The sequence below is a fragment of the Polypterus senegalus genome, chromosome 12 (assembly GCF_016835505.1).
Source record: "Polypterus senegalus isolate Bchr_013 chromosome 12, ASM1683550v1, whole genome shotgun sequence".
In the NCBI taxonomy this organism is placed as follows: Eukaryota; Metazoa; Chordata; class Cladistia; order Polypteriformes; family Polypteridae; genus Polypterus; species Polypterus senegalus.
This window is the reverse complement of record NC_053165.1, coordinates 62,110,733-62,122,197: the sequence shown is the minus strand read 5'-3', so window position 1 is coordinate 62,122,197 and position 11,465 is coordinate 62,110,733. Positions and strand designations below refer to the sequence as shown.

Here is an 11,465-nt window from a genome sequence, read left to right as displayed (position 1 = left end):
TACTAATATATTACTGTGCATCTTCAGTCAGCCTCTGCTATTATTCTTCTGTTTTTTGTTAAGTCTTGTCATTTTCAGTGTTCTCTCAGTAATTGGTTGACCATGCTGTTTCAATTACCTTATATTGTACTTCATCATTAAAATGTTATCCTTTGTGAGATATGCTGTACTAAATAAAGATTTGACTGTTTACGCTTCCACATAGATGTGTTAGCAACAGTATTTAATTCAGCTTTTAAATTCTCTTTTTTTCTTCAGTTCAGATTGTGCATTACACATGTATAAAAGCTATTACTCATTTGCTGTACAGATCCTTACAATACTGTCCTGAACTGGCTCATTTTTCCCCAATATATTTTGCAATTATTTTTGCAGTGTACATTCAAACCATGTTTTTTGAATTAGCAGTCTTGTTTGCAAGCAGCTTAAATGACTGATTAAGGCTCAAGCTTGGGAGAGACATAGCCCAGTGCTTTTAAGTGACACAACAATTGCTTTCATCTGTGTGAATAGATTTTTCTAAGTGCCCCACTACTTTAGGTTGCTTATGGTTTGAAAATAAAGTTTAATGTATAAAAAATCTCCACAAACAAAATCCATCAAGGCAGTAACAACATACAAAGAAAAGGTTCTTCTCAGGAGGTTTTCTGTGTTTTTTTCAGCCCCACAATCTTACGGAAGGTGAGGTTCACCCTAGGCAAAAGGACCTTCTTCCGGACAGGCAGGCTGTGATACCAGTAGACATTGGTGGGCCAATTCATCAGAAGCAGACTGCCATGCTGTAGTTCTATACGGACAGGTTCAATTTTCCTAGAAGCTTTTTTACCCCGTGATGAGCAGTGGCGGAAGACAAATTCCCTGCTGGCCCCAAATGACACTGAGGCAATGGGAGATGCTGAATCCAGCTCTCTTTCATCATCCCGGTGTTCTCCAATATGGTCATTGCCATCTTTGTATCTAATGAGGAATGATAATTAGAGGTGTGTGAACTTAAATCAATGCAGATTTCTAACACCGCAAACTACAGAATCATAATTATACAAAAAGAACAAATCCCTAAATATCCTGAAGGCACTGGATATATGCATTAAAGGGTAAAATAGACCTTATTAGTATCTTAAAAACTTTTCATACTGTAACATGTTAAAAAAGACAAATGACATACATAGATTCTTAAACTCGTTTGATCTAATTGGTGTAGTTGGTTATGGCTTTGGACTTCAAACCCTGAGGTTGTGGGTTCAAATCCCACTACTGAGAGTGTGACCCTGAGCAAGTCACATGACCTGCCTGTGCTCCAACTGGAACGCCAATAGAAATGGAACCAATTGTATCATAAATGTTGTAGGTTGCCTTGGATAAAGGTGTCAGCCTAACAAGTAAGTGCAAATGTGATTCAGAATGTCAGGGGCCTAAGCTTCTCCTGCCAACACAGGGTAGACACTGGAGCAAGCCCTGGATGTGGCCTTGCAAGGCCCACTCACTCACACTCTGCCAGTTTTGAATTAGCAGTTCACCTAATTTGTATCTTTGAAGATATGAAAGGAAATCCATTCAGATCAAAAATGGGCATGCGATTTGAATGCAGGGTGCCAGCTTCCTACAAGAAGACCAGAGTTTAATAATATTTACAGTATGTTGTAATTTGTTCATGTAGTTGATGTTTGTAGTCAAAGCTGCTTACGCATCACCATCAACCAATAAAATGGTTCCTTTATTTCTGCTGTGACAACTCTGGCAGGGTAAGTGCCTTCTTCAGGGTCATGTAGTGGCAGGAATAGTAACTAGAGGCTTTATAGTCCCAGTGCCTTACCCATAATAATCTGTGGTAATGCACTGGCTCTAAAGCTCCTCCTCAAGGGTTACAATTTTTGTTTTTATTAAGGGTTTTTGATTTTCCTTGGACTTGTACGTTCATACTTCTGAGACAGTCAGACAATAGTCTTGCTTGCTTTTGCCAATATTAAACAAAGACAGACATTCTCATTAGTGCTTTATACAGAGCTGGGTGCAAATTGAGTGACAGCAGTTACTGCTGTCATGATGACAATTGTTCACATGTTGGGTTTTTTTGTCTGGAGTCCATTGATTTCAGCCATTTCCACTCTTGCCACCTCTATGGCCGATGGAGGACACATGACGTGGAAACTGCTCTAGCAACACTGAGAGTGTCAGTGGCTGAACAGACTGCTGTGCAAAGCAGACTTTCTGCTCTAACGTTTATCACACAGCTAGGCTTCATACAGCATGAGTATAAAATGATACTATGGATTGCCAATACCTGTTAATTAATACGAAGTTGAAGCTGTGCCCTGTTGCCTCTGTCACACGGTCTCTGATCATCACCAGTGTGGGTGTCCACGGCCTGGCAGACAGCTGTAGTCCTGAAAAAGTGTACTTTAACCCAGGGTCTCCATAAGTGGCTTGCCTTCTAGGTATATTGTGAAGCTTTCCAAAAACATGAACCTTAGCTAGATCCCCTACAAGAAAAAATGAAATAAAAAAGACCAATTTTAGAGGTACTGTTAGCAAAAACATGGTAACTGCTTTAAAAGTTTTGGTGCAAAATGCATTTGAAATACTGCAATTCAAAACTCACCAAACCAAATAAAGGGATATTTGAGGGATTAGGTAAATCATGAAATACCCCCATCTAAATTAAATAATGGGCGGCATGGTGGCGCAGTTGTAGCACTGCTGCCTCGCAGTTAGGGGACCCGGGTTTGCTTGCCGGGTCCTCCCTGCGTGGAGTTTGCTTGTTCTCCCCGTGTCTGCGTGGGTTTCCTCCGGGCGCTCCAGTTTCCTCCCACAGTCCAAAGACATGCAGTTTAGGTGGATTGGCGATTCTAAATTGGCCCTAGTGTGTGCTTGGTGTGTGTGTGTCCTGCGGTGGGTTGGCACCCTGCCCGGGATTGGTTCCTGCCTTGTGCCCTGTGTTGGCTGGGATTGGCTCCAGCAGACCCCCCATGACCCTGTGTTCGGATTCAGCGGGTTGGAAAATGGATGGATGGATGGAAATTAAATAATACACTTAGTGATTGGGAGACATGCTGGCCATTGCCAAATACAAGATTACAGGCTCAGTCCTCACTACTGACTCTTTTAGACCCGAGTGAGTCATTTAGCCTGCCAGTGCTCGTACTGTTAAACACACCCATAAAGTAGCAGGTTGGTCATCCAAAATATGAGGTGCATGCATGATACAATGCAGGAATAGGGCCTTTCAGCACCATGTAATGCCAAAGGAAGCTGCTTTGTTAAGGACTGCATATGTTTCCTCGCCACAGTCATATATATTAAAAAAAATAATGTACTGGGGGGTGCTGAAGCTTGTGTGACCATATTTGGTAAAGAATGGTCCTACACCCCAAAAACTTCTAGATGGAGCTTAACCTGGTTATCCTGGACCAAATGTAAACTCCGCCCAAACCAGCTGTACTTCTGGACAGGAAGGAAGCAACCATAGAAGGGAAAACAGAGCAATCTCCATCTCAGAACCAAGTGAGCTTAGAGTTAGGGGGATAACTTTTGCTAAGGGTCACCAGACACCTTTCTGAGGTCTTCATGCACAATTGTGACATGTGTGAACTAAAAATTGTTTGGGCTTGGAAAAAGAATGTTGATGAAAGGAGGTGACAGTGGCTGTTACGACTTATGTGGAGTAATAGACAGGCTTCAACAGTCAAGTAATGGCTGAATGCAACTGAGATAGTAAGAAGTACATATAATTCTCAATATTCTTTTAAGTATTATCTCTAGAGTTGTTTTAATAGAGAAAGACAGTATAATAACTGCTTGAATGGTGATGATACAAATGTGTGGGGAATTATTATTCTGTCTTTCATTATGTGTGTGCTGCACAAAACAGAAATGAGCAAAAAGTGCCATAAATGACATTACAGCTTACGAGGGCATATGCATGTACGTACATCACTAAACTTTGGGTTCTTTCAAGACCCAAAGTCTACTCTGTTTGTTACTTTCATAATTATAAAACTAACACAACAACATCACAAGAGCATGAATTACTAATGTGCATTACCTGAAAAATATTCCACCTCCTGTTCCAGTTCTTTCAGGATTATGTCTGCCTCACTCTTTCGGAAAAGCAAAGTGTAGTCACAATCCAAACCCTCAGCTTCAATCTTCTTCCAGGATAAGGCATGTGCAAAATCTTTGTCCTCCTCTTCTTCATCCTCTTCTGTAGCAAACAGAGATGCATTATCTTTGAAATTGCTCTCAAGCCAACGTCTTTTCACCTGCCCAGACTGGCAAGCCACTTCTACTATCTTGTTCTTTTTCTCATCGGGAGATTCTAATGTTTTTTTTCTTGTTTTCGTCACAAACTTATCCATTATGACAGGGCATAATTACCAAACTGACAAGGAAAAAAAATAATAAAAATAAAACAAAAATAATTAGTAGGTTGAAAGAGCAATGAAGAGTAAAGATCAGCTATCTATAGAAGAAAAGGTGGTGGCTGACTGGTATGCAGGGTACAGAGCGCAGCCAGGATTGCCTGCCGTAATAAACCAGCATCACATCCGGGCACTCTAGGGCTCTGGGCAGTCTTTTGGCAGAATAATATTAATTATATATTGTAAAAACATGCAGAAAGTATTTTTTTAAGCAGCTAATTATTAACCTGACTACATAAACATACTAGGATTTTTGACTTCAGCTTACTCTAAAATGATACAGGTCTCATAAATTCCAGTACAGTCATTCTTGAGCAGCCACTCTGAGTCAATTCAAATAGTAACGAAGACAAATGTGTCATTTAGGTGAACTTTGGACTTGATCTTTACCTGGTGATGGGGTAAAAGACACTTATACCAGATGTTCACAGATAGTTCAACATATAAACTAAGTGTAAACCAGTGTTTCTTTCTACTGAAACCATTATCCCTGCTACCTTACACACACCCTTTGTAATCTGTTTTTTTTTTTCTCCCTTCATAAAATGCATGTATGAAATTACTTAGATTTTTTAAATTAAGCCTATGAAAATCTATGGACTGGTCTCCTACTTGTACCTACATAATGCATTTAACAAACTAGAGGTGACCACTCAGTCCATCAATCTTGTTTGTTGAGCCTATACCTCATAGCTAACCTGCCCTAATATCTCATCCAGAGCCTTCTTAAAGGTTCTCAAGGTTTCTCCTTCAACTACATGTCTTGGTAGTTTATTCCCATTTGGTATAAAGAAGCACTTTGTGGTTTAGACTTAATTGCATTTTCCACTGGTGTCCTAAAATATGTCACTTACTCTTAAGCTGCTAAGATAGGCTCCAGCATCCACATCCTTGAACTGGGAGTAATTGGGTTGGAGAATTTTTGTGTTTATATTATCTCAATCTAGCAGATTGTAAGATGTCACATCGGTGTCATTCACTTATCTAAACCTGTGATGCCACAAATTGAATTATATGGCCTCACATTAGCTGCAATAACAATCATCAAAATGCTTTAAAAATGTGATGGCACTGGGATTCAAAATTATCATTTATTGCATCTCTTATGCAATAGCACGCCCTCATCTAAAAAAAATATCCTGTTTTATTTGGCTAGGAAAACATTTAAATACCTGTACTCAGTTATTAATAAATTGGTGCATGCATCGAAAAATGTGTTTTTTATTGCTTTTATTTATTTAATGACAAATATTGGACATAATCTTAATGCCATAGCCACAATTTCAGTCAGACCTTTATGAGAGATATTAGTACATTTATGTCTGTATAATTTGAATATTCATTACACTAAATGTGGAAGTTTGACTATTGATGACCTATTGGGATTCCTGCAACAAGGTCAAAAGTTCAATAAACTTAACTGTTTAAGGGCAACAGTGAGCACGCTTAAAGAAAGATTTAAATCTGTGTGTGAAGGTGTGGCTCTGTGGACATCACAAGTGAGTCGCTCAATTCGAATGACACTTGGCACCATTATTAATAATGTAAAATGCCAGAAGCCTAATAATTTGGAGTTACAAAATCACTCCTTTAGCAAAGGCAGAAACAATCCCTAGATGGTGCACCGGATACAGTATACTGTATGTTCTAATGCTACAGAATTACACGGTGCTCTTCATTTATATATCGCCTTTAGTGATGCACTCCCGCAAGAAACAAAATATTCACAATCCATGTTAATTTCCGCTCGTCACCACAAAAATAATTAGGATTACGAATACACGTACCTTGCTGAAAGTAGACAAATATGCATATTCGGGGAGCATCGCCATTGGGATTGGCCACTTGAAGCTCTTTTGCATTTTTTTTTATTTTCCCACGGCACTTGCGCAGATAAGTGGCGCGAAACACAGTCTCCTGGCTTTTTATCACACTCGCACCCGGAGAGAGTTCGTATCAGGCAAGCAATAAAATTGCTTTTAGAAATGATTGGGCAAAAAACTATTAACTCTTACTTCTCCCCGATAAACAAAAAGCGACTGTCGGAAAATGACGAAGAGACAAAAAATATTAGCATTCAAGAACCCGAAGAGGTAAGCAAAAAAGTTTGTTTTTTTTCCTCCCGAGCACGCCAGTTTGCGTTGAACGCCGAGTGATTATTGGATTACTTTAATAGTTGGAATGACGTATTCTCTTGCTTGTAAATGAATGTTTTTACGTAAACGTGCTTCGGGTTGTGAAAAATGAATATTTTCACGATTTAACTTTTAGGAGACTGTGACGTGCAGTTTTTTCTATCTTATTTCACTGTACTATAAAACACAAAAATAATAATTCAACTGCATATTGCTTTAAATGATTTTTGCTTACCGCCAATCTCCCGCTTATCAATTTTATGTTAAGTCCTCGTTTATTTGTCGACACGGGTCGGTGTCCAATCCAATTGCCGTATTGAAAGGGGGTTGGCGATTAACGTCAGTATTAGCCAATGTTTTTTGAAGGTCGAGGGTTAAAGAGGCATGCAGATCCAATAATATTGTAGGGTTGACCAAAAGGCGTGTTTTAGGAGGCGGGCAAAGCTAGCTCTTTTCACGTGGTGTGGGGGTGGTGGTAATGTGAACCTTTTACACGATTGGATGTAAAATGGAAATTGTCGTTCTCGTAAGCCAATCGCTTTTTGGATAGTCTTTGCACGCTCTGATTTACCGCGAAAATCCTGCGTGCTACTACTTTGCAATGGTTACAGAAGAGCGCCGTAATGACGTGAAGGCGGAAGAACTTTAAAGACCGTGTTGTGGGTGGAATGAGGCTTAACTGTATGGATACAGTTGCAGAAAAATATATGCTAGTGGAGGGAAAATGCATTAAGCAAACACAGCGTACTCGATTATTTGATTTTTATTTCGATTCCAATTTTTTTCCACGCAGAGACTCCCTCACCCCCATATACTATTTTACATCTTTTCAGCTTTGTAAATAATTTAAACGTACAGATGCACCCTACATATGGACTTACCCTCTCTGTGTCTCGTTGTCTTTCTCGCTATAAGATCCTTACGCCGGTCAAAAGACGCAAGGTTGAAGAAAATGGCACCCCGATCTCGCCACCTCTCAGTCCGGAGCAACTTCAGCGGATGGAAAAGAATAAGCGTGCTGCCCTCGAAAAGCTGGCGTCGCGCGGCGTCCCGGAGGGCTTTGGGAGTAGCTGGAAAGAGGAGCTGCTACCCGAATTCAACAAGCCTTACTTCACAAAAGTGAGTGATTGGCCTTGGGATTTTGTCAAGACGCAAGCCACGTGGCATTTCTATCACATCTCTTCTGTTTTGTCTTTTTCCCACGTTAACTATCTAATGCTACCTTAATTCTGATGTTCTTTATGTGTGACCTCCCATTACATTAATGTTCCAGAATGAGAGAGAGCGCTCTTCCCTTTTATTTTTACTAATGCTCAGAATGTGCATCCGTTCCTTACAATAAATTATTCTGGATAATGAAATATAGCTTGTTTTGGCCATATACATTAATATATCCCGCCTTAACAGGTATGTTTTGAACATTTGACATATTTAAGTTTATGTTTACTTGGCCTCTAATGAACTGATAAAAACCTAAGCTAGCATCTCAAGATTTGTTGTCTGATGAATAAATTTATGTGAAAACTTTTTAGCAGGTGAGGACACTCTTGTCATCTGCTTGTTCACTTTTGCATTGATTTCAAAATTATATACTGTACTGTATTTAAAGGATTTTTTGTCTTGACCATTGGCCCAACAATCTTTTGAAGGGATACATCCAAAAAACAAAAACATTTTTTTAAAGAGTCGTATATTAGCTCAGAATAAAAAATAAAATATATATATGTGTGCCTGTGTGTAATCTTAAATACTGTTTTATTTATTTTTTGGGACTGATGTGTTTAGCTCATGGCATTTGTAGCAGAGGAAAGGAAGCGTCATACAGTATATCCACCAGCCCATCAAGTATTCACCTGGACTCAGATGTGTGACATTTGGGATGTAAGTTGCCTTGCTGCAAAACTATAAAGCTGTCAGTGGATCTAACATGTGGCCAAAGGGGAAATGTAGGTTAAGGATAATACATGTCCTCTATGTGGAGAAGGTCGATGTTTCAACATACAGTAAACTCTTCTTTGAGATTAAATCAGTCAGATTTACTTTAACAAAAATAATGATATTTAGTAAAATAGTGTAGTTTTTTTAATCGTACTTTTAACTTTAGCATGTGATAAATTCTTTACTGATGTGACTGCAGGTAAAAGTTGTGATCTTGGGTCAGGACCCTTATCACGGTCCCAGCCAGGCACATGGGTTGTGCTTTAGCGTCCAGAGACCTGTTTCACCTCCACCCAGGTAACTGACACCTTACATCCTTTACTTGGTAATTTTTGTTAGAACGCAAATGGCTGTTTGTTGAACTATTGTTAGAGCTGAATGTTAGACTTCTTTCTTTTTGTCACTGTATATTTATAGTTTTTCCATTCCCAGCTACTCTGTTGTTCATGGTGAATGAGGTACAAAAGAAATCATCTGCCTTTTGGCACTGAGTTATACTGTAGATCACTGACGCCCTTTACTGCCATGTGTCATATACACTGTCATGGCTTGTATTATAGGCTTATATAGAACTTTCCTAAAGATGGCTATTAACCTTCTTTCCTTTTCGTCATAGAAAATCTTTTGGTATATTATTTAAATTCCTCTGTTTGTGTTCAATTTATATGCACCATTCCTAATAACAAGTTTGGTATGACATGGGTTACTAATGTCATTTAAACTAATTTCAAAATAACATTCAAATGTTTTTTACAGTCTAAGTATTCTTTATTATAGTGGTAATAATATTAAATGGTAATGAAAGAAATTATGTTGTGCTCTTTGTGGCTTGCAATTTTGAACAAAGATTTGGTTTGGTGCCTTATTTTAATTGTGTTTAGCCCACTTTAGTGTCTTTGATTGTCCCTGAGAACAATTTATTTCTTCCCTCCCAGTTTAGAAAATATGTACAAAGAACTAGAATCGGACATAGAAGGGTTTAAGCATCCAGGACATGGCGACCTTACAGGATGGGCAAAACAAGGTGCAGCATTTTTTGTAATTTGAGCAGGCGATGTGTCATTTCAGCACATAGAGCACAACAATACAATTTAACTTGCATGACTGCATTGTTTTTCTGCACAGTTCCAAGCTGTCGCCACAATTTAATTTTCCAGGTGTTCTGCTTCTCAATGCGGTCCTTACTGTCCGAGCTCATCAAGCCAATTCTCACAAGGATCGAGGCTGGGAGCAGTTCACTGATGCAGTTATACAGTGGCTGAATAATAACCAGGAGGGTCTTGTCTTCATGCTTTGGGGAGCATATGCCCAGAAGAAAGGCTCTTGTATTGACCGGGTAGGCCACTGTCTATTTCAGACTTGAGTATAATCTAAATACTTGACATTGCAGATAAAATAAATGAGGAAGTTGCATGCACCCACACAGGTGGAGTAGTGCTATTGCTGCTTGCACTGGAGTAATAATGTTTGCTGACTGTGTTTGTCATGCAGCAGTTGGGTGAAAAGTAATGCTGTGATAAAAGCATAGAAGTTTCTAAATAAAATACTCGGAGGATCCGTACAGAAATTTTTTTCAAAACATGGCAGGATCTAATCAGTAATATTTTAAAATAAGTTCATAAAGAGAATTTATTAATTTAGGTATGTTTACAGGTCTTAAATTTCATGCTGTTTGGCTTGCTCTCTCTCTCAGGGGTGGGGATCGATTTTTTTCCTAACACAATTTTTCTTTTTGTAAAAACTTTATTTGTATGGATTGTAATAAAATTAATAAAAAAAACATAGAAGTTTCTAAGGTTTGCACTTTGTTTTCTTGCAGAAGCGACATCATGTCCTCCAGGCTGTTCATCCATCTCCTCTCTCTGCCCATAGAGGATTTTTTGGTTGCAAGCATTTTTCCAAGACTAATGATTTCCTCAAGAAACTGGGAAAGAAGCCGATTAATTGGAAGGCTCTATGAACCCCTTCTTAGGTGGATGTTCCCAGTTTGTAGTTCCATGCATTGTGTTCTTTTTACCTCTTGGGGGAAGCAATTTTCAGTCGCTGCTACAGTACATTGATGTAAAAGGAAGAGATTTGTGTTGTTGCCTAGAACTGCATTTGGAATGATTACAGAGGAAAAATTTCAGGTGCAACCTTTGGGGAAAATGATAAAATTTAACATTTTACGATCGGTTTGGATACTACTTTGTTAAACTATATGAAACAGATGGCCAGACCTGTTCTTGCAGAATCAACAAAAAATGAGAACTTTAGGCTAATTATGCAGTTTTCGAGGTGGTTCTTTATACTGTCCTGTTTTTGCCAAATTTTGACTTTTTCTTTCCTCTGTTCCCATATTTAACTCTCCTGTTTTAGGATATTTGCATGTTCAGGTTATAATTTTGAAGGTTTTACTTTTTTGCCCTGTTATTTAGGGAAGAACTTATTTTCTCAAAGAGAGAATTTTGTTAGAATAAGCTTTTATTTTTTTCTAACCATTTGTATATTTAAAATAAATATTTTTTTCTAAAGTGTTTTTCTTTTCTTTTCCCTCTAGCTTTTCAAAAGGTATACTAGTGCCCAGGTAGCCTGTCCTTTTCTTATATTTCTCTTAGCAGTTTTTGTAAAGTTTATTTTTAGGAAAGCATTTTTTTGAGACGAAACTAAACTGAAGAAAACTATTCTTGATAAGGTAAAAATATAAAAAGGGTAAGTTGTACAAATATTTAGGGTTATGTGCTGTCAAGAATTTCAGGGATATTCCTTCTTATTGTTTTTAAATATCAAGTTTAAGGATTATGTCATAACTGAGAGAGAACTTGTTGGAGCAGTAAGTGACCTAAATAAATTCACTAAGATTGCATTGAAAACTAACTTTTACACCAGTGAAAACTGCACTACATAATGTCTGGGGTGCTGGTACAAGTTATGGGGAGCTGTATCTTTTTAATGTGACCCAGGGAGTATACTGTTATGATTAAAAAATGTATTT

General features: G+C 38.4%; 2 protein-coding genes across 3 annotated transcripts; one reads left to right on the top strand and one right to left on the bottom strand.

Moving 5' to 3' along the window:
* Nucleotides 1–180: 180 nt before the first annotated feature.
* alkbh2 (alkB homolog 2, alpha-ketoglutarate dependent dioxygenase) lies at nt 181–7,136 on the bottom strand. 2 transcript variants are annotated; one of them, XM_039771821.1, is made up of 4 exons: nt 6,789–7,136; nt 4,043–4,378; nt 2,282–2,480; nt 181–957 (listed from the first exon to the last, which is right to left on the bottom strand). In XM_039771821.1, exons 2-4 carry the CDS (start codon nt 4,353–4,355, stop codon nt 636–638), a joined length of 834 nt encoding a protein of 277 aa, XP_039627755.1. In that variant the 5' UTR covers nt 4,356–4,378; nt 6,789–7,136; the 3' UTR covers nt 181–635. The 2 variants fall into 2 exon arrangements, with proteins under 2 accessions (XP_039627755.1, XP_039627756.1); XM_039771822.1 differs by lacking the exon at nt 6,789–7,136 and adding an exon at nt 6,206–6,285.
* LOC120540768 (uracil-DNA glycosylase-like) lies at nt 6,320–10,990 on the top strand. Its single transcript, XM_039771819.1, has 7 exons — nt 6,320–6,511; nt 7,469–7,672; nt 8,339–8,434; nt 8,691–8,788; nt 9,427–9,515; nt 9,649–9,827; nt 10,311–10,990. Exons 1-7 carry the CDS (start codon nt 6,404–6,406, stop codon nt 10,449–10,451), a joined length of 915 nt encoding a protein of 304 aa, XP_039627753.1. The 5' UTR covers nt 6,320–6,403; the 3' UTR covers nt 10,452–10,990.
* Nucleotides 10,991–11,465: the final 475 nt, after the last annotated feature.